At 42.2% G+C, this 21,492-nt stretch overlaps 2 protein-coding genes across 6 annotated transcripts in view; one reads left to right on the forward strand and one right to left on the reverse strand.

Moving 5' to 3' along the window:
- Positions 1-270: 270 nt before the first annotated feature.
- MAPKAP1 (MAPK associated protein 1) overlaps positions 271-21,492 on the forward strand; it is a 304,461-nt gene continuing 283,239 nt past the window's right edge. For 2 of the 5 annotated variants that reach the window (XM_075560779.1, XM_075560782.1), the window contains exon 1: positions 302-555. Coding sequence is in view for 2 of the 5 variants with exons in the window: in XM_075560781.1 (XP_075416896.1) it covers positions 18,294-18,296 (3 nt within the window). In the remaining 3 variants the exon portion in view is untranslated. The other 3 variants (XM_075560781.1, XM_075560778.1, XM_075560780.1) reach the window with 3 other exon arrangements.
- On the reverse strand, positions 3,504-7,625 carry LOC142458574 (acidic leucine-rich nuclear phosphoprotein 32 family member B-like). Its single transcript, XM_075559559.1, has 3 exons — positions 7,608-7,625; positions 4,696-4,752; positions 3,504-4,619 (listed from the first exon to the last, which is right to left on the reverse strand). Exons 1-3 carry the CDS (start codon positions 7,623-7,625, stop codon positions 3,906-3,908), a joined length of 789 nt encoding a protein of 262 aa, XP_075415674.1. The 3' UTR covers positions 3,504-3,905.

Raw genomic sequence — 21,492 nt, forward strand, 5'->3', positions numbered from 1 at the left:
CCTCAGGGATTTCCGCTGTGGAAGTAGAGTGGAAGGAGAAAGAGACTCGAAGGAAAATGCTAAGGTCGACTCCGTCTGTAGCTAAGTCTTGATGCTGACAAAACAGCCTCCAATTCGGTTTTCCTTAGTCTCTGTTTCCCGACGGGCGAAGCAGCACGCACGCGCACGCGCACGCGCACACCCACTTTCCTGGCCCCACCCCCAGGGAGGACGCTGCCCCAGCTCTCGGTTCTGGGGCTTGCGCACTCCATCCTCAGCCGGCGGCACCTTCCCGGTGGAGGACTTCCGGTGAGTCTGGGTGTAGTTCCGGGTCATGCGCGCGGCTCTGGGCAACAGGGTAGCAAAGCCACACAGCTGGCCGTAGGCGGCGGGCAGCGCTGGTATGAGGGCGAACTTGGGAAGCGACTGTTGAGCGGGCCGGGAGGAGCGCCAATCTCCGAGGATCCCGGGAGTGCGGAGCTCGGGGAAGGGGCTGGGAGGCGCGGGGAAGCCGGGCCCTCCTTTCGGGAACCTGTTCCGGGGCCGGCCCGACCCGCAGTGTGGAAGCAGCTTCAGGTAAAGGTTGCCCCAGCCCCTGGCTCACTCGTTCGCCGGTTCCCCCGCGGGGCCTGGCGCCCCGCCTGAGTCCTCCGCGCGTAGCGCTGCCCATGAAGCTGGTGTTGAAGTTACCGGGGAGCAGGTTTCCTGTTTGTTTCTTTTTTAGACCTGGAGGTTGTTGTGAGCCTGACATCAGGGTGTGTGATTTTGGACTAGTTTCTCTAATGGGGGATCTCTAATGTTGAAACTAGTGGACTAGGTGGTATGGGGTTTACCCCGGAACTTTCTGGCCCTGCACGTGACGGTATCTAGGGTTCCTGATGTTCATTATATGAAAATCAAGCTTTAAAAGCATTTCCTTTGTGAACCTAGCGCATCTTCACCCCGCTTCCTCCAGAGAGTTAAAGCAGGCTCGCAGACTCACTACTGTTTTGTCTTGTTCGATTGCTGCTGGAACTGGTTTAGTTTTTTTGTTTATGGTATCGGTAAAGAGCTTCCTAGGCCTGCTTAAGGGTAAAAAGTAATAATTGTAGTTAAAACACGAATCTTACTTAGCCAAAGACTTGAAAGTTAACTATGAAAATAGTTAAAACTAAATTCCGAATGAATGCAAGTCGTTTTCGACACCTACGATGTACGTGGCCCTGTACAAAGCACTTGTAATTGTAAACCAAAAATCAACAAAATAAAAACAGACAAACAAAAAAAACACAAAAACCCTGCAGTGAACAGAGCCAAACCAGGGAGACAGGTGTCAACATATAACAGCTTTCAAAAAAAACAAAACCCAACCACCAAAGAGAAGTTATCATTCTCCTATTTTTGACACTGAAGGAATGAATCTCTAATGTGGAAACCCCCTAGAGCAGGAAAGAAAGTACCGTCTTTTATTCCTCATAGTCTGTGAGCCTGTTGAAGATGATCACTCCCCATATGCTAGAAGAGTTTTTGATGAAGCATCGAGATCAAGGTTTTCATCTCCCCTTTATAAACCTGCAAAGCTGCTGGGCCTTTGGGCCTGTACCAGTCAGCTTTGTTACTCCCATCTGCCTTTAGCTGCTTTGCATGCCCACAGCCCTCATGTTCTTCTGCATCTCGTACTCTGACTCCTCTCTGCCTCTGTAGCTACTCTTGGAAACTCCCTTTCCTTAGTTATTCCACCTGATTTATTAAGTAGAATCTCAAATCCAGCTTGGTCTTCCTGATGTCTAGCATTTTTCTGTTCTCTTTCCACCTATTGAGATGCTATTGACAGCTTGTCTTTGCTCAGCTTTTCTGGGACAGCTGCCCCACTAGAATGGACCTTTTCCTCTAGAATCCTATAAGTACTATTAATTCTACAGTTATTTCTTTTAGCAGATATCTATTGAGTTTGGTTACATACAAGGCCCCACAGTAGACACTGGAGTTGTAGAGTAAGACTTCGTTCTCATACTCAGGGAGCTCATATTAGTGAAAGAGAAATGAAGTATTCCAGCACAGTAGATAAAGACACTGAGTTATAGTTGTGATACAATGGTGGCATAGAAGGGGGGTGGTGTTAACCCTTCTGAGGCGTGGGGTATGGGCAGGGAATGGTTTGTAGCATGGGGTAAATGCAGCTTTATTGAGTATTTTCCATTCACTGGGTATTACTGTTTATACTCGTGTACAAGCCAAGTTTTTCAGGACATTTTTAACGCAGTTTTTAGGGTAAAATTAGGTGCCTCTGCTGATATTCGGGTTGGCTTATACTCGAGTATATATGGTATACAAATAGCTCTGGTGGCATAGTGGATTACAAGTTAGGCTGCTAAGAACAAGGTCAACAGTTTGAATCCACCAACCTCTCCACAGGACAAAGATGAAGCTTTCTGCTTCCATAAAGCGTTAACAATCTCAGGAACCCACAGGGACAGTTATGCCCTGTTCTGTAGGGTCACTGTAGGTTGAAATTGACTCGATGGCAGTGCATTTGGAGTTTTGTTTGGGTATTATACAAAGGTGCCATGGTGGTGGTGCTGGAGAAGCATTGGAACACTAACCCTGGCCAGGAGATTCAAACCCTATAGGTCAGTGGTTCTCAACCTTCCTAATGCCTCGACCCTTTAATACAGTTCCTTTTGTGGTGGTGACAATTCCCTCTCCTCCCAATCATAAAATTATTTTTGTTACTTCATAACTAATTTTGCTACTGTTATGAACCGGGCGACCTTTGTGAAAGGGTCGTTCCAACCCCTAAAGGGGTCGTCACGCACAGGTTGAGAACCGCTGCTCAAGGTGCTCAGCTGAGAAAGATGAGGCATCTGCTTCTGTAAAGATTTATAGCCTCGAAAGCTCTGTCTTGGGTTACTGTGAGTTGTATTTGACATGGAATTTTGGCTTATACAGAGTGAAGTACTCATTAGCCTACTAATCACAAGGCCAACAATTCCATCGCACCAGCCACTCTGTGGGAGAACAATGAGGCTGTCTGCTTCTGTTAAGATTTACAGTCTCAGAAAATTAAAGAGTCTTCTTTGTCCTAGAGCAGGGGTACTCAAACTTTTAAAATGGGGCTAGTTCCGTGTCCCTCAGACTCATTAGAGGGCCGGACTATAGTTTTAAAAAAATTATGAACAAATTCCTATGCATACTGCACATATCTTATTTTGAAGTAAAAAAACAAACAGGGGAAAAACACCCGGTGGGCCGGATGAAATGTCCTTGGTGAGCCACATGTGGCCCATGGGCTGTAGTTTGAGGACACCTGTCCTAGAGGCTCACTGTGAGTCAATCAACTTGATGGCAGTGGGTTTGCGTATTATATGTAGGTTTATTTTATGTAATCATTTTACAGTTAAAAACTAAATTTACAGATTAGGAAGAATCAGTAAAATAAACAGTTGCTATGGGACAGCAACATAATTCAAATTAAGGTTTATCTGATGCTTAAATCTGTGATGTTTTCCCTTTTATACTCCTTGCCTTCATTCTTACACCATAACTTTCTTTTTTTTTTTTTTTTTTTTCAAAATGTTAAGATTTTATTTACAAAGCTTCTTTGTTGTACAGAAAGTAAAAATGTGGTTACAATCTCAGTGTAACTGGCAGCCATGAGTGGTTCAGACTCACTGGTCACAGCTGCCCGGGCTACAGCGGAGTCTCACACGGACACCTAACAACGTTTACAATTGTGGTGGGTGAGGTCCCCAGGCTTGGTGGTGGATTTCCAAGCGGGACTAGAGAGGAAGGTGGAATGTCTCAGGAACTATTCTTTGGCTCTTTGGGTGGGCAGGTGTCCTGGGGTTCTGAATCACAGCTACTTTTTAAACTTAAACAGCTACCAAATCCTTAGGAGCAGTCCGACCAATCCTGAACAGTTCTTTTTCTGCAGGCTAGTTGGGGTCTTAATCGTCTTCTCCTTCGTCATCTGTTTCTCTCTTCCGCTTCTCACCTTTCCCGCTGTCCTCCTCCTCTTCCTCTTCCTCTTCTTCCTCATCTTCTTCATCTTCATCAACTTCTCCATCTTGGCCAAACTCTTCCTCCTCCCCACTGACTTCATCTTCATCGTCTTCCCCTTCTACATCTTCATCTTCGTCTTCATCCTCTTCTTCATCCAAATACTCCTCACCATCCTCATCTTCCTCATCTTCTCCTTCTTCCTCCTCCTCCTCCTCATCTACACCGTCCACCTCAGCATCGGAGTCAGGGGCTTCCTGGTCTTCGAGGTCGTAGCCATCCAGGTAAGTCAGCTGGGGCAAGAGCTTAAAGACGCTCTCTCGGTAATCATTCAGGTTGGTGACCTCACAGTTAAACAGATCCAGACTTTTCAGACATTCCAATTTTTTCAAAGGTTCCAAGGTGCTGATGTCTTTCAGCTTATTCCCACTTAAGTTTAGATGTGTGAGGTTTGGAAGTTTCTCAGCTAACATGTCCAGACCACCGAAGATTCTATTGTCACTGAGCTCAAGCTTTTTCAATTTCGGTAGTTTGGGGAAATTTGAAACTGAAATCAAGCCTACATTTATTAAGCTGAGGAACTCCAAGTTCACAAATTCAGCTGTTAAACCCTCAATCTTTCCATCATTTGATTTGCAGTTGTCCAGGACAAGTTCTTGAACCTTGGCAGCCCCGCCAGCCGAGCGCCGAGCGCCCCGAGCACGTGCGGCCACGCCGGCGGCGCGGTGTCCCCGCCACAGCCGCCGGGAGCCCCAGCGCGCCGGGCCCGGGCCCGAGGCGGCCCCTGGAGTTGCCCTTTTAAGAAGCACCATAACTTTCTTTATACAACTACATATTGAAAAAACTAAAGAATTATGAATGTGATAATGAATAGTACAGAAAAATTTTTAAATGAATGCTCATCTTCCACAGCCAGAAGATGATATATAATAAGTAAACTCAGTTTTGAATATGAGCCAAAAAGACATTCTGTGGATTCCGTATTGAATTCCTGTCCAACTAGTCTTACTAGATATCTAATCTTTGACAAACCTAACTCCCATAAACATTTTTTGCCACTACAGAGTGGTTGGAATAGGGGAATGATACTGATCTCATAGGGTATTGTGAATATTTAATGAACTAATGTGGATCAAAGGTAGACAGGTACCTTGAAGTAAATGTTAGTTGTAATGTGCCAAAGTGTTATATCTGTGGCATGTCTTTAGATTGGGGAGTAGACCAGCCTGAATAAAGGCATGACTTCTTTTAAATAAAAACAAACACTCACTGTCATCACGTTGATTCTAACTCATAGTGACTTAATAGAATTGACTAGAGCTGCTGCGTAGGCTAGGGTTTCCAGGGCTGTAAAGCTTTATGGGATCAGACAGCCTAATCTTTCTCTGAGGAGTGGCCCATGGTCTGAACTGCTGACCGGTGGTTAGCAGCCTAGCACATAAACCACTATTGCTATCAGGTCTCCTTAGTTTCTTTTATAAGGTGAAAAACCGTACCTGTTGCCATTGAATTGATTGTGATTCATAGTGACCCAACTGGGAATGAAATATTAAACATTCAGCTGGCCCAACAGCTGAGACCCAACAGGTAGAAATATGTGGCAGTCTATTTTGGTAAAGACTATAGCCTTGACAACCCAATGGGGCAGTTCTTTTCTGTCCTGTGGTATCACCTTGATTCAGAATCAGCTCATTGGCAGTGGAATGGGCGTTAATTGGAGGGACAGTAGGGGGGTCTGAATCATTGAGGCCTTTGAGTTCGAGCCAAGAAAGTTCATTATCTTAGTTCACTCATTCTATTTTCCATTTAGTAAATATTTCAGGGATCTATGATTCAGTAGTGCCAAGTAAAGTACTAGATCCTGGGAATACAAAGAATAAACTCAGGTCCCCATCCTAAGGTTGCCAACATTCTAGTGGAAGATGTGTGTGTAGCTAACTGGTAAAGTACCATGAACACTAAAATACAAGTTCCTACAGGTTACTGCAGAGCACAAAGCAAACAATACACAAAACTGATAATGTTTACTAACATACTTAACTATATGCCAACATTGTATTGAATACATTGTCTAATCCATCCTCCTTTGGGAAGGTGATGTTAACATCCTTATTTTACAGGTGAGGAAACCAAGGTACCAAAGTCATTGCAATAAAATCGATTCCGACACATAGCAACCCTACAAGACAAGGTAGAACTGTCCATGTGGGTTTCCGAGACTGCAGCTCTTTACAGAAGTAGAAATCCTCGTCTTTCTCCCCTGAGGGATTGGTGGATTTGAACTGCTAACCCGTGGGAGAAAGGTAAGGTTTTCTACTTCTGTAAATAGTTACAGTTTTGGAAACTCGCATGGAAGTCTACCCTGTCCGGTAGGGTCATTATGAATCGACCAAGGCACAGAGAGGTTAATTAACTTCCTTGAGATTATATAGCTGTAGAGCTCTTTAGAATTACATCATGGTGATCTTTGCAATATAGATGGTGGTCTTTTGGAGAAACTTCAAAAAGGAGCTGACCTATGAACTGTGACTGGATTGTCCCCAACACTGTGCTAGGCAGTAGGGATTATGATGAATGGACATGAATTCTGCATTCATGGAACTCATCAATCAATGAATTGATCACTGTTTAAATATACTAGTTTTTGGAAGAATTGAACAAGGTTTGCTTTGTTGATTCATAACGAAGACCACAAAATGTTGCCATTCAGTGGATTTATGTGAGCAAGCTGATGGAATTCTGTTAATGTGTGTACGCTTTATTGTTTAGAACTCAACAATAGATACCAGAGTATTGTATGAAAAAGATTTTGAGCAGTTGAGACTCAAACATTATCATATTTCAGCTTGTGTTCAACTAGAAAATGACTGGGTACTTAAATTTTAATAGTTGTTTAGCATTTTTATATATTTTATTTCATTTTTATAATTCAGTGAGATAGGTGGTATCCCCATTTAATACATTAGTAGCCTGAGGTTTAGCGTGTAAGGAAAGTTTTCCAAGAGTCACATAATTAGTGAATGGTAGAGCCAGAAAGAAAGAATGGGCAAAATATACGCTAAAACACTCTTATTTAAAAAAACACCAACAAAGAACAACCCCTATAAATTCAGGTTTTTGTGTTTGTTCTTTTAAGTGTCTACCTCATGAGTTTCAACCTCAGATGCTCATGGCAAAATGCAATGACTGGGATGGACAGACTGCTGAATTGAAGAGCATTTGACTAGTCTGAAGGCTATAGTCCTGCCCAGCCCTGGTTGTTGCCATGTGAGAAAGTGGGCCCAATGTCCCTGGCTCTTCTGATATTCCCAAAAGATGCTGGAAATCCAGAATTTTAGTTTCTTAATTTAGAAAATTTACCATTTAAAAATTATTATGTAAACAAAAATATTTGTGGGCTATGTAGGATCCTAGGTTGCTTGATTTGACTCAGATTTGACCACAGTCTTTAGTACCCACTATTCAAAGCAAGAAATATAACACACTTTATAATTATTGATCAGAGGTCTGTTAGTAAATTGTCAGATTGTGGGAAGTTTGTACTTGTACTGATATTTGGGGGGTTAAGGGTGGCAGGGTGAGCGCTTTTAATATATAATCCAGCTAACTTTTAGGAGTGGTGGAGTTTGACCTAGATTATATTATTATACCTTGTATCTGTTGATCATCTCTATGTTTGAGGTAAAAGATCATTTTAAGAGATACTTAGTGAAATGTAGTTTCGTAGATAGGGCACTAGACTAAGGGGGACTTGAGCTGTGAATGCAAGCTCTGCCTTTTGATTTTGTTCAGTTCACTTAATCTCTGGATCTTTTCTCCATCTGGCTAATAGTGAGGAGTTAAATTTAACTATTGCTGAGATCCTTTCAGGATGCCAGGCTTCCTAATTGACATGCTAAAAGTCAGATATCTGATTCCTGGCAGATCCACATGAAGTATGGCTCTTTTTTTAAAACACTGCCCCTCCTTTCCTGGTGGCAGGTAGGGAGTCATTGCTTAGTTCTTTCATATGTTGATTGCTCATTACTTCCTCTGGGAAAGGACCTTGATGGACTCCGTGCTCCCCAAATGCATACAGTGGTTTGTTGACTATATAGACACCAGATTCAAAGGGGGCATGGAGATACCTAGCATAGTGAGAGAAATATGGCCAGGGAGATCCCAGCCCAAGAGTTTAATTTATTTTTATTTTAATACACAGCTTCTACAAGGTGAAAATTGAAGAAATATTGGTCTTCCCGATAACTTTTGTTTCACACTCTACTATATAAAGAAATAGCAAATTAAAAAGAAAAAAAAGAAAAAAGAAAGAAGAAGAAATAGCATAGAATATAATAATGAAGAAAATAAATCCTGAGCAGTCATTCAAAATTGATTAACACTACTTGGCAGCAGTCTAGATATATTAGGGAAGTAGATCTAACATAGAAAGCACAAAATTTGCACCCAAAGAATAGTATTAAGTAAATGAAAGCCAGACAAGTAAAAAGCAAAATGGAAAGTGTGGAAACAGCAAGAAACCATTAGAATAATCATCGGAATTAAGTTCTAGTAAGCACTTGTGGAATAAGCAGTATATTGTGTCACATTTATTCCTTGGGATATTCCGTGTTATTCATAATGTCCTATACTTGAGTATACTTTTATGAATATGCTTTTATTTTTGATGTTGACAAAATAAACTCAGTGTGTAAGGTTTTCGGGGTGGGGTGGAAAGCAGCATTTTTTAGCGTCTATGGATTCATTTTAAGGTGTCATAAATAAATACCATTTCAGCAGAGCAATTGGTAGAAAGTTGTTTGAAGCAGTGATTTTCTTTTAAAAACAATACATCTTTAATCTGAATTTAGGTGTTGCCATAAAGGAGACTAACAAAGGCATACTGAGCTGCAGGCTTGACTCTTTAAGCAGGGTGAGGTCGTGAAAGAGATCAGCCCCACCTCGGTTTGAATGCTGTCAACTCTTAACTGGGTGACCATGATTAGGCTGCAAAATTGGGACAGAATATCAACCCCATACAATACTTAAGAAGGTTAAACGACACAATGTAAGTACGAAGTACCTAATCCGTGATACTTCTGGAGAGATGCAGGTACATAAAATATTTAGGATGTTAGTGTAATGTAACAAAACACCAGTTGGGTGGAGCTGCTGTGAAGTTCCCTCACAGTTCAGACTCATCATGTATAACCTCTGTAGGGCTACCAAGGCTACAAATCGGGCAGATTTGCACCACAGCCCTTGTGGTATCAGTACAGTGTGTACTCTCCAGCACAACAAGGGTTTCTGAAGGAGTGAGAATAATTTTCATGTTTGGATCTTGAAATTAGTCTTATCAATTTCTAATTGTGCCTTTGAACTACTTATTAACTACTCATTTAATGTATGCTGTTGAGAAATGGTTTCCAGAATGCTATCTTCAGGCTATTAAATTAATTAATCTGCTATTAAATTGTCAGTTCCTGCTCATGGTGTATATAAAACAAACCGTTGCAGGGTTCTTGTTATCTTCATGATCCTCACAGAATTGATCACTAGGTAACAGTGAAGACGCAGTAGCACCTATTACCTTATTTAAGCCTCAAAACTACTCTCTGAAGTTGTTAGAACACCAGCTTCTATGTCGGTTCCTGGGAAGACATCATCTTGGAACTCCTGTGGAGCAATTCTGTGTCACCACTTCTGTGTCATCGTGTCAGAATCAACTTGAAGGCAGTGTTATTGTCTCTATTTTACAAAAACAAGCTGGAGCTCAGGGGAGTCAAGTGACTTACAGTATGGAGTTACTAGTAATGACAAAGCTAGGATTTGAAACTGGAGCTTTACTCTTGAGTTGTTACTGCTACTGTAGTTCCACCTTTGGATATTGGAACTGGACCTTGCCTTGGAGTTGTCTTCAGTTGTAGCACCTCTCGTTTTAACATAACTCATGCGTTCCTTAGACCGAAAGATACTGTTCTATGTAAGTCATCTGCTAGGGCACAGTGAGTAGGCCTGTAGCAGTTCTGTTCAGACTTTGAGAGGAAGTACAGTTCTGTCTAGGTGAGCTTGGCTATTGGTATGTTGAGTCTCTCTGTGAGTCAAATGCTTCTTATGTTGAGAAATGCTGATTTGGATTGGGGAATTGTAAGCATGACTTACCTATTATATTCTATAAGCAAAAATTAAAGATCAAAGTATATTTAAATTGAGCTTTTTTGATAATGCTTCATTAAAAATGAATATTAAGATATAATAAATTGTTACCTTTTGCTCCTTTCTAATGTTTTATAATAGAAGTTGCAATCACTTTAGTATGTACAATCAAACATAATAGCCAGTTAGGTTTTTCTGTGTTTGTTTTTTAAAAGATGTATGATAATTCTTTCATATATAAAAGGAAAAAATGCAAAAAATTAATGAAGGATTAAAGCATATTCAAATTGGGAAAATTTCAGGCGAGATGTTTCTTTTGTAAACTGCTCCTGTCCAAAGCATTCTGTATATTACCAGAATGAAATATGACAGCACTTTGTCATCTGTTCAAATTGATATTGCACTCTTTGCAATGACAGCTGAAAAGGCCCACAGGTGCCATATAAAGAGGTGACCATGTTGTCATATTTCATTTCGGCATCCCTCTGCAAAGCCATAATTACCTAATTAGGTTGTTAATTAGGAGATTAGCATTTCGCTATATTGATAGAATGCTCTTTACTGGCATGGGGCTAGATACAGATTTGTCTACTCTAATTTATAATCTCTGCCTTTTTTGTACTTATTTATTTGCTTAAGATTCTACTGTAGGGCAGTTCAGTTTACCTGAGAAACAGTTTGTTTATAAGCTAATGAAGCTTTGATCATTGGATTAAAGTTTCTGAGTTAAAATAGGAACAGAATTAAAAGGATGGTTACATCCCCAAAATGATAATAAAATTCTGAGTTGTTATAACTTGTATTCTCATTAGCATAGGCAACAAATACATGATAATAATTCAAGTTGTTCATGTATGGAAAAAGCACCCCAAGAACTATGTCTGAATAGATTTAGTTATAGATTTATGTGGCATAGATTTATGTAACCCAAACTAGGCAAAGGAAATTATTTATTGTAAATATTTTATTGTGGTTTGAGTGAAAGTTAACTCAGCAAATTAGTTTTCCATTCAGCAATTTATACACATTTTTAGTGACATTATGTGTAATCCCCTCAAGGTAAAAACTTCCTAGCTTCCTGGCTTCGCACTACCTTCCTAGCTTCCTGGCTTCCATTTGCTCATCTCTCCTGACCTTTCCTGTCTTCTGAACTTTGCATTTGGGCTTCATATAGTTGATTGTTCTGAGGAGTGCATACCTCATGGAGCTTACTGTTCATTTGATAAGCCGGTCTAGTATTTGGCCCTAAGGTAGTCTCTGGGAATGGGTTTAGTTCCAGTTTTAAAGGGTGTCAATCATAATCTTGGGGCCAAGTGTGGTCTTTAATGTTTTTTAGTTTTCTGCATTTTTCTTGCACTTATCCTGAGCCTTCTATTGTGATCCTGATGAGAGCAGTCTGTAGTAGTAGCCAGGTACCATCTACTTCTGGTTGTAGGCTAAAGGAGACTGTGATTTGTGTAGTACACTAAATAGATATCTGAACTGTTTTTCCCTAGAGTTTTTAATTCCTTCCCCCCCCCGCCCCCCGTCTTCTTTGGTCCAGATGGTAAGAGACAGGAAGTTGTTGTATTTTAGATGGCTGTTGACTAACTTTAAAAAAAAAACGTTTTATTAGGCACTCATACAACTCTTATCACAATCCATACATACATCAATTGTGTAAAGCACATCTGTACATTCATTGCCCTCATCATTTTCAAAGCATTTGCTCTCCACTTAAGCCCTTGACATCAGGTCCTCTTTTTTTTTCTACCCCCTCCTCGCTCCCGCCTCCCTCATGAGCCCTTGATAATTTATAAATTATTATTTTGTCATATCTTGCCCTGTCCGACGTCCCCCTTCACCCCCTTTTCTGTTGTCCCTCCCCCAGGGAGGAGGTCACATGTAGATCCTTGTAATCGGTTCCCTCTTTCCAACCCACTCACCCTCTACCCTCCCAGTATTGCCCCTCACACCCCTGGTCCTGAAGGTATCATCCACCCTGAATTCCCTGTTTCTCCAGCTCCTATCTGTACCAGTGTACATCCTCTGCTCTATCCAGACTTGCAAGGTAGAATTTGGGGTGGGGGTGGGGTGGGAGGAAGCATTTAGGAACTAGAGGAAAGCTGTATTCTTCATCCGTGCTACATCACACCCTGACTGACTCATCTCCTCCCCTAGACCCCTCTGCATGGGGATCTCCAGTGGCCGATAAATGGGCTTTGGGTCTCCACGCTGCACTTCCCCCTTCATTCACTATGGTAAGATTTTTTTTTCTGATGATGCCTTATACCTGATCCCTTCTACACCTCGTGATCGCACAGGTTGATGTGCTTCTTCCATGTGGGCTTTATTGCTTCTGAGCTAGATGGCTGCTTGTTTACCTTGAAGCCTTTAAGACCCCAGACGCTATCTCTTTTGATAGCTGGGCACCATCAGCTTTCTTCACCACATTTGCTTATGCACCCGTTTGTCCTCAGTGATCGTATCATGGAGGTGTGCACCCAATGATAGGATTTTTGTTCTTTGATGCCTGGTAACTGATCTCTTCGGAACCACGTGATCGCACAGGCTAGTGTGTTCTTCCATGTGGGCTTTGTTGCTTCTGAGCTAGATGGCCACTTGTTTATCTTCAAACCTTTAAGACCCCAGACACTATATCTTTTGATAGCTGGGCACCATGAGCTTTCTTCACCACATTTGCTTATTCACCCGCTTTGTCTTCAGTGGTTGTGTCAGGAGGGTGAGCATCATAGAATGCCAATTTAATAGAAGAAAGTATTCTTGCATTTAGGGAGTAGTTGAGTAGAGGCCCAATGTCCTTCTGCCACTTTAATACTAAATCTATAAATATAAGCACATAGATCTATTTCCCCATCCTCATATATATTTGGATATGTAAATGTCATTGTCTAGCCTTCTATAAATGCCCTTTGCCTCCCAGCCCTTTCCTCTATTTCCTTTGACTTTCCTCCTGTCCCACTATCGTGCTCCGGCCCCATCAGGGTTTCAGCAATACCTCTTCATTACATTACCCTTGACCATGCCCTACCAGGCCTCCCACACCCACCTCACCACCAATTTGGATCACTTTTTGTTCCCTTGTCCCTGGGTTTGTTAACACCACTTATTTATCCCCCACCTCCCCCTATCCCATCCCACTCTCCCCCCCCCCCCCCAACCGTTGGTCTCGTTTTTCCTGCAGCTTGTTCATCCAGCCAATCTTATTTAGACAGACCTGAGGAGATAATAACACGCACAAAACAAGACAGAGCAAAACCAAGCAACAATATACAACAAAACAACAACAAATCACTGACAAAGAACAAAATAAAACACAAGAAAGAAAAGCTTGTAGTTAGTTCAAGGATTGTTTGTTGGCCTTTAGGAGTGTTTTCCAGTCCAGTCTGTTGCGGTACCACACCCTGGCCCCAAAGTCCACCTTCAGCATTCCTTGGGGACCTTGCCACTCTATTCCCTTGCTGTTCCGCTGCACTCCCCAGTGCTTTGCCTCAGTGTGGTGGGATCAGGTCGGACACAATTCCCACACTGTGTCTCCGGTGCTGCCCCCTGCAGGGCCATTGGTCAGTGAGGCATGTCATGTCTCATAGTCGGGCTGGCCATGTGGTCCTCTCTGTGGACTGGCTGCTCTAATTGGGGTCATAGTCCTCAGGGCCTGGTGGGCCAGCATGTGCTCCACTCTCTCCTCCTCCCCCTTCATCTGCTCCTGGTTGTGCTCCAATCAGATATATCCCTCTCCTGGAGCTGCAGATTCAATGCCGTCCTTTGAAATAAATTCTTCTGGGGGGAGGGGCAGGCATCCACTTAGTATTTGGTACTGGGGCCAGCCTCCCAGACCTCTCCACTGGTTCTCTACTCCATGCCGGAATGTTACATTCACACCTTGGGGCACTGGATTGAAGTCTGGTCTCTCCCTGTGGAGATATAAACAATACCCTCCTCTTGGGTAGGTTAGTGCCCCATGCCCCTGATACCCATTTCTTCCTTATTTTCATCCTTTTTTCCCCCTTCTTTTCCCCACCTCCTCCCCAGTTGTCTACCAATGGCATCCCTGGATTTGATCTGGTCCCTGCCATACTACACAGTCCTCACCCCAAGAGTGTTTGTATACAGTAGCTTTTTCCCTATGCCCCTTTTGCATTTTTTTTTTAATGCTTACCTCAGTGGACTCATGCTGTACTTGTCCTTTTGTGCCTGACTTACTTCGCTTAGCTTGATTTCCTCCAGTTCTTCCCATTGCCGCTATGTACTTCATACGTTCAACACTGCTTTTTAGCGATGTGTAGTACTCCATTGTATGTATATACCACATTTTTAAAATCCAATTATCAGTTGATGGAAATTTGGGCTGCTTCCAGCTCCTTGCAATTGTGAACTGTGCCGCAATGAACATTGGAGCACAGATGCCTGGCCTTGGTTTGTTTCTTGCCTCTTCTGGGTATATGCCCAGTAGGGGGATTGCTGGGTCATATGGTAACTCGATTTCCATCTGTTTTAGATATTGCTAGATCGATTTCCATAATGGTCATATATACTTACAAGCCCACCAGCAGTGGATGAGAGTTCCTGTCTCTCCACAGCCCCTCCAACACTTGTTGCTTTCTGATTTTTTTAATTGGGCAAACTTTCAGGGTGTTAGGTGGTACCTCAGTGTCGTTTTAATTTGCATTTCTCTTATGGCTAAAGATCGGGAACCTTTTCTCATATGTTTATTGGCCATTCTGATTTCTGCCCCTGTGAAACTTCTGTTAAAGTTCTTTGCCCACCTCTCAAGTGGGCAATTAGTTTTTTCTTTTTGGAAGCTAGCAGAGTATTGTAGATTTTAGTAATAAGATCTTTGTGTTGACTAGCTTTTAAGACCTTTCTCACAACTCACAAAAGTAGGATATAGAACATTGCCTTTATGGACTAGGTTAGGCCAGGTGACCCAGATGTCTCCTAACACTATGGTTCTAAGCCTTCAAGCCCAACCACTCAGCTCCTCCAAGTGTTTGGTTATGGCTAAGAAGATTCTATAACTTTACCTCGTGTATATTGTATTTTATACCTGGATTTAGTTGTAGCACATGCAACTATATATGTAGAAATATCCTCTGCCAAACCCTTATATATTTGTGCTTGTACTCCCACATATCATCCTATACCTGTTTAGCTTACATAGCTACCTATGTATAAAATTATAAATTATTGTCTGATATCTCACTTTTCTTTTCCTCTAACATTTATATGTGGGCCTTATAAATATGTTACAGGATCTGAACTTTTCTAATGACTTCAGCCAAATGTGTTCAGTTTTCAGTAGACTTTCTTACGTAGTCATCATGCATCAGAGTGTATTTGTACCTTCTGTCCACTAGTCTGTGCTTGGAGCATTCTCTTCTCAAGGCCATAACAGTCTAATGGAATTTGAAGTATTTCACAGTAACTTTCACTTGGTAAACTAGTTGGAGTAGGCACTGCTTTTGTCAAGGACAGCTAACATTCTTTTGTGAGGACCATAAGCTTAGAAAAATGATTTTGGGCTATTTTCGGCATAATGTTTGTAATTTATCTTATGTGTACTTTTTAACACCAGAGTCTGCACTATTTCCATTGAGATAGTAGTAAATAAAAATTACTTTATTGTAATCATTCAGTCAGCATTTACTGAATCTTTATCTATCTGTCTATACATTATCTATAAGGCATATGAAAATGATAGCGATGGCTGGCTCCTGCTCTCAGTAGGACTCTCAGTCCTATGAGACTGTTGAAGGTTAGACAGTTGAAGTAGTGAGAGTAAGAATAAATGTAGGTGGGTACTTACTCTGGGCTTAATATGATCAGATTAGGCAGTGTGAGGGTAAATGATACCTATATTGGAATGTAAAGAGGGAAGGAAAAAGTGATGTCTGAGCTAAGTGAAAGGACAGACAAAGTTGTTCACAAACAGAATGAATATATGGATCAAGTATTGAAGGAAACACAAAGTTCAGTTTGACTGGAGGAGACCTACGAGGGGGAGTGAGAAGAAGATGAGGCTACAGAGGTAGTCAAGGTTTAGCTCTTCTGAGGCGTTTGGGAAGTCATTGTCAGATTTTGAGGCAGATAGGAAATGATCTCAGTAACCTAGGCAAGAGATACGAGTGCATTGACGTTACGGTGAGGAAGAGAACAACACTGGCGAGAGAGAATAAGGAGAGATAGGATGCACAGGGTTGGAAATTAAGTGGTTTTAGCCTTCATAAGCAAAAAGAGTCAAGGATTCTGCCTTGGGCTTTCTGTTTTCTCATTTATTGAAGACTAAGAATACGAGGGGTACCTCAAAACAAACACAGAGAAATGCTCCGCTTGGCAGAGCTTCCGTAGTATGCATTTTCCCCTGCTACACAAGCCTCCTGCAACTGGCTCTGGGTTAGGGTACCCAGTGGCATTGCCTGGGAAGTTTCTCTCTGGTCAAAGTAATTTTTTTCATAAAAGCAGTTTTGTTCAAACCTTTTTTTTTTTTTTTTTTTGTGATGGCCGATTTAAGAGAACAGCATGTGACTGTGAAATTTTGTTTCCTGATCAGAAAAAACGCCACAGAAACCATTGTGATGCTAAACACAGCTTACAAGGACTGCGCTATAGGAAAAACTCAAGTGTATGAGTGGTTTTTTTTCCTCATTTCCAAAAAGGTGAAATGTTGATTGATGACAGACCTCGTTCTGAACGTCTATTGACTTCCTGAACAGATGAAAATTTTGGCAAAATTTGTGCAATTGTGCTCAAAGACTGACGAAGACACCATTGAAGAGATAAGGAAGTCGTTTGGAATATTTGGATCTCGGTTCAGTGAATGGTAACAGAAGATTTGGGTATGAGGTGGGTCACTGCGAAATTTGTGCCTCAGGTACTGTCTGACCAAGAAAAAGGGCATTGATTGTAAACATGCCAAACTTTAAAAGAACAGCACCAGAACAACTCAGACTTTTTTTCCTCAAGGTCATTACTCCTGTGAGGAAACATGGAGCTATTCTTTTGACCCCAAAAGCAAACATCAATTGAGCCAGTAGAAGATGCCAAGATCACCTTGCCCCCTCTTCCCCCCCAAAAAAGAACGCTCATCAAATGAAATCAAAGCTCAAGAATGATGCTCATTTGTTTCTTTGTGTGTGGGATAGTGCATTTGGAATTCATTCCACCTGGTCAGACTGTTAATCATGCTTTCTGTTTAGAGATTCTGAAAAGATAGCGTTAGTGTGCAACAAAACAAAGGCCTGATTTGTGACAGATGGGCCACTAGTTTTGCCACAACAATGTACCTGCTCACGCAGCCATCTCAGTGTGCCAGTTTGGGGCAAAAAATAGCATGCCTCTCTTGCTTCATGCACTTTACTTACTTGACCTTGCTCTGTGCAACTTCTTTTTGTTTCCGCTAATGAAGAGAAACATGAAAGGATAGCAATTTGATGATGTAGAAGAAGTGAAGAAAAAAAATAAGGGAGGTGTTGTCAGCCCTCCAAACAGATGAGTTTGGAAAATGTCTCCAAGAATAGAATTGCAGATTTGACAAATGTACTAAGTGTCATGGAGAGTACTTTGAAGGTGATAAGGTTTTTTTTTTTTTTAAAAACATTTTTCACAGTCCATACATACATCAATTGTGTAAGTACTTTTGTACATTCATTGCCCTCATCATTCTCAAAACATTTGCTCTCCACTTAAGCCCTTGGCATCAGGTCCTCATTTCCATTCCCCTCCCCGCTTCCCCCTCCCTCATGAGTCCTTGATAATTTATAAATTATTATTTTGTCACATCTTGCCCTGTCCGACGTCTCCCTTCACCCCCTTTTCTGTTGTCCCTCCCCCAGGGAGGAGGTCACATGTAAATCCTTGTAATCGGTTCCCTCTTTCCAACCCACTCACCCTCTACTCTCCCAGTATCGCCCCTCACACCCCTGGTCCTGAAGGTATCATCCACCCTGGATTCCCTGTGCCTCCAGCTCCTATCTGCACCAGTGTACATCCGACTGCTCTATCCAGACTTGCAAAATAGAATTCGGATCATGATAGTCGGGGGGAGGAAGCATTTAGGAACTGGAGGAAAGCTGTATTCTTCATCGGTGCTACATCGCACCCTGACTGACTCATCTCCTCCCCTAGAGCCCTCTGTGAGGGGATCTCCAGTGGCCGAAAAATGGGCTTTGGACCTGTACTCTGCACTTCCCCCTTCATTCACTATGGTAAGATTTTTTTTTTTTCTGATGATGCCTTATACCTGGTCTCTGTGGCACCTCGTGATCACACAGGCTGGTGTGCTTCTTTCTTGTGGGCTTTGTTGCTTCAGAGCTAGATGGCTGCTTGTTTACCTTCAAGCCTTTAAGACCCCAGACACTATCTCTTTTGATAGCTGGGCACCATCAGCTTTCTTCACATTTGCTTATGCACCCATTTGTCCTCAGCAATCGTATCATTGAGGTGTGCACCCAGTGATATGATATTTTGTTCTTTGATGCCTGATAACTGATCCCTTCAGAACCATGTGAGCACACAGGCTGGTGTGTTCTTCTGTGTGGGCTTTGTTCCTTCTGAGTTCGATGGCTGCTTGTTTATCTTCAAGCCTTTAAGACCCCAGATGCTATATCTTTTGATAGCCGGCCACCATCAGCTTTCTTCACCACATTTGCTTGTTCACCCGCTTTGGCTTCAGCAGTTGTGTTGGAAGGGTGAGCTTCATAGAATGCCAATTTAATGGAAGAAAGTATTCATGCATTGAGGGACTGCTTGAGTAGAAGCCCAAGGTCCTTCCACCACTTTAATACTAAACCTATAAATATAGGCACATAGATCTATCTCTCTATCCTCATATATATATGTATATTTGCATATATACATGTCTTTGTCTAGACCTCTATAAATGCCCTTTGCCTCCTAGCTCTTTCCTCTATTTCCCTTCATTTTCCTCCTGTCCCACTATCATGCTCCGTCCCCAGCTGGGTTTCAGCTATACCTCTTCGTTACCTTACCCTTGATCATTCCCTACCAGGCCTGCCACAGGTGATTAGGTTTTATATATAAAAAAAGAGATATATAGCTTTTGGGGAATAATTCCAAATTCCATTTTTTGGGGGAATAATTCCAAATTCCTCTATGTCAGTCCATCAAGAGTCAACACTGGTAAATGCTTTTTGTTCTGGTAAATTTGGAAGGGTACTAACATTTGAGTGTTACCTTTGGGTCCAACACTGGGATGACAGATTTGTGGAGAAAAAAAAAGGGACTGTGAAACCAAGACACAGAAAAATCATGGTATTCCCAATTTTTTAAACTACTGATGTCATGGAGTTGGGATCATGCCCCAATACTTTAGCTTTTCAAAGCCTTTGTGGTTTTCCATCATAGCAGGTTTTCCTTCCTGTTTTGTCCCCTTCAGTTTATTCAAAGTGAAGAGGAGAGTTACTCCTCAAGAACATGTGCACAAGGATACATGTTGGCACAGTAGATTGTGCATTGGGCTGCTATCTGCAAGTTCAGTGGTTCAAGCCCACCAGCTGCTCTTTGTGAGATAGATGAGGCTGCTGGTGTCTTAAAGATTTAGCCGTACAGGAGCAAATGAAGAGGGAAGGAGAGAGAGTGGAACACATCTTGCCCCACCAAACCTAGAGGGCAATATTCCCACTAAGAGCACCTAATGCACAGAGAGGATTATAGAGCTGGCCCCACCATGAGACACGACATCCCTCACTGACCCATATTGCTGAGGGACAACACTGGAAGCACAGTGAGGGAATTGTGCCCGATCTGACCCCCCCCCCCCCCACACTGGGTTTGAAATGTTAAGGGCATGCAACAGAGCAGCAAGGGGAGCAAAGCAATGAAGTCCCTAGGGAATACCAAAATTAGACTTTGGGGCCAGGGTGTGTCACCCCTTCGGACTTGACTGGAAAACACCCCTAAAGGTCAACAAACAGACCTGGAACTATTTATAGGCTTTTTTTTTTTTTTTGGGTCTTGGTTTTTTTCTTGTTTGGTTTTTTGGTTTTATTTTGCTCTGCCTTGTGTTTGTGCTTTTTATTGTCTCGGAATACCTATCTAGATAAGATAGGTAGGATAAACAATCTGGAGGAGAAAGCAATAGGACTGACGGTTGGTGGGGGACATGGGTCAGGGGATGTAGGGAAAGGAAGTAGATGTTAAGGAACCCAGGGACAAGGGAACAACAAGTGATCTAAAATCAATGGCAGGGAGGGTGTAGGTTGCCCAGTAGGGCTTGATTAAAGGCAGTGTAACTGAGAGGAATGACTGAAACCCTAATGAAGGCCGGACATGATAGTGAGACAAGAGGAAAGAACTAGGAGGCAAAGGGAATTTATAGATGTCTAAATACAGGTATGTACATATGTAAAAATATTTATATATACCGATTGGGAAGTAGCTCTATGTACATATATTTATATATTAAGTATCGATGTAGCAGATGGACATTGGGCCTCTACTCATGTACTCCCTCAATGCAAGAACACTTTGTTCTAATAACCTGGCATTCTGTGATGCTCACCTTCCTGACACGATTGCTGAAGACAAAATGGGTGTATAGCAAATGTGATGAAGAAAGCTGATGGTGCCCGACTATCAAAAGATACAGCGTCTGGAGTCTTAAAGGTTTGACGATGAACAAATGGCGATCTAGTGGAGAAGCAACAATGTCCGCATGGAGGAAGCTTATCCGCCTGTGTGATCATGAGGTGTTGATGGGATTAGGGATCAGGCATCAAAGACCCAGAACTAAAAATCCTATCAATCTGAATGAGGGCGAGTGTGGAGTGGAGAGCCAAAGCCCATATGTAGACAGTTGAACAACCCCCTCCTAAAGGGTCAAAAGGAAGAGGTACAGTATAGCACTGATGAAACATACAATTTTCCTCTAGGTCTTTAATGCTTTCTCCCCCTACACTCTCATGACCCCCAAATCTACTGTACCTGGCTAGACCAGAGCATGTGCATGGGAACAGGTAAGAGCTGGAAATACAGGGAATCCAAGACATAAACCCATCAGGACCAAAAATGTGATGAGAGTAGCGGTAGCAGGAGGGTAAGGAAAAGGTAAGGGGAGAAAGAGGGAACGGATCACAATGATCTACATGTAACTCCCTCCCTGGGGTACGGACAGCAGAAAAGTGGGTGAAGGGAGATGTTGGACACTGTAAGACATGAAAAATAATTTGTAAATTATCAAGGGTGAGGGAGAGAGGGTGGTGGAGGGAGGGGGGGAAAGTGAGCTGATACCAAGGGCTCAAGTAGAAAGAATATGTTTTGAAAATGTTGATGGCAACAAATGTACAAATGTGCTTGACACATGAATGTATGGATTGTGATAAGAGCTGTATGAGCCCCCAATAAAGGGATTAAAAAATGATTTAATCTCAGAACCCCTGTGGA

The sequence above is a fragment of the Tenrec ecaudatus genome, chromosome 10 (genome assembly GCF_050624435.1).
Source record: "Tenrec ecaudatus isolate mTenEca1 chromosome 10, mTenEca1.hap1, whole genome shotgun sequence".
Lineage (NCBI taxonomy): Eukaryota > Metazoa > Chordata > Mammalia > Afrosoricida > Tenrecidae > Tenrec > Tenrec ecaudatus.

What these genes read in the sequence shown, in the direction of transcription:
- LOC142458574 (XM_075559559.1), bottom strand. An exon ending in CGCTGGGGCTCCCGGCGGCT is followed by an intron (nt 4,620 to 4,695) that starts GTGGCGGGGACA and finishes GGGGCTGCCAAG; the next exon opens with GTTCAAGAACTTGTCCTGGA.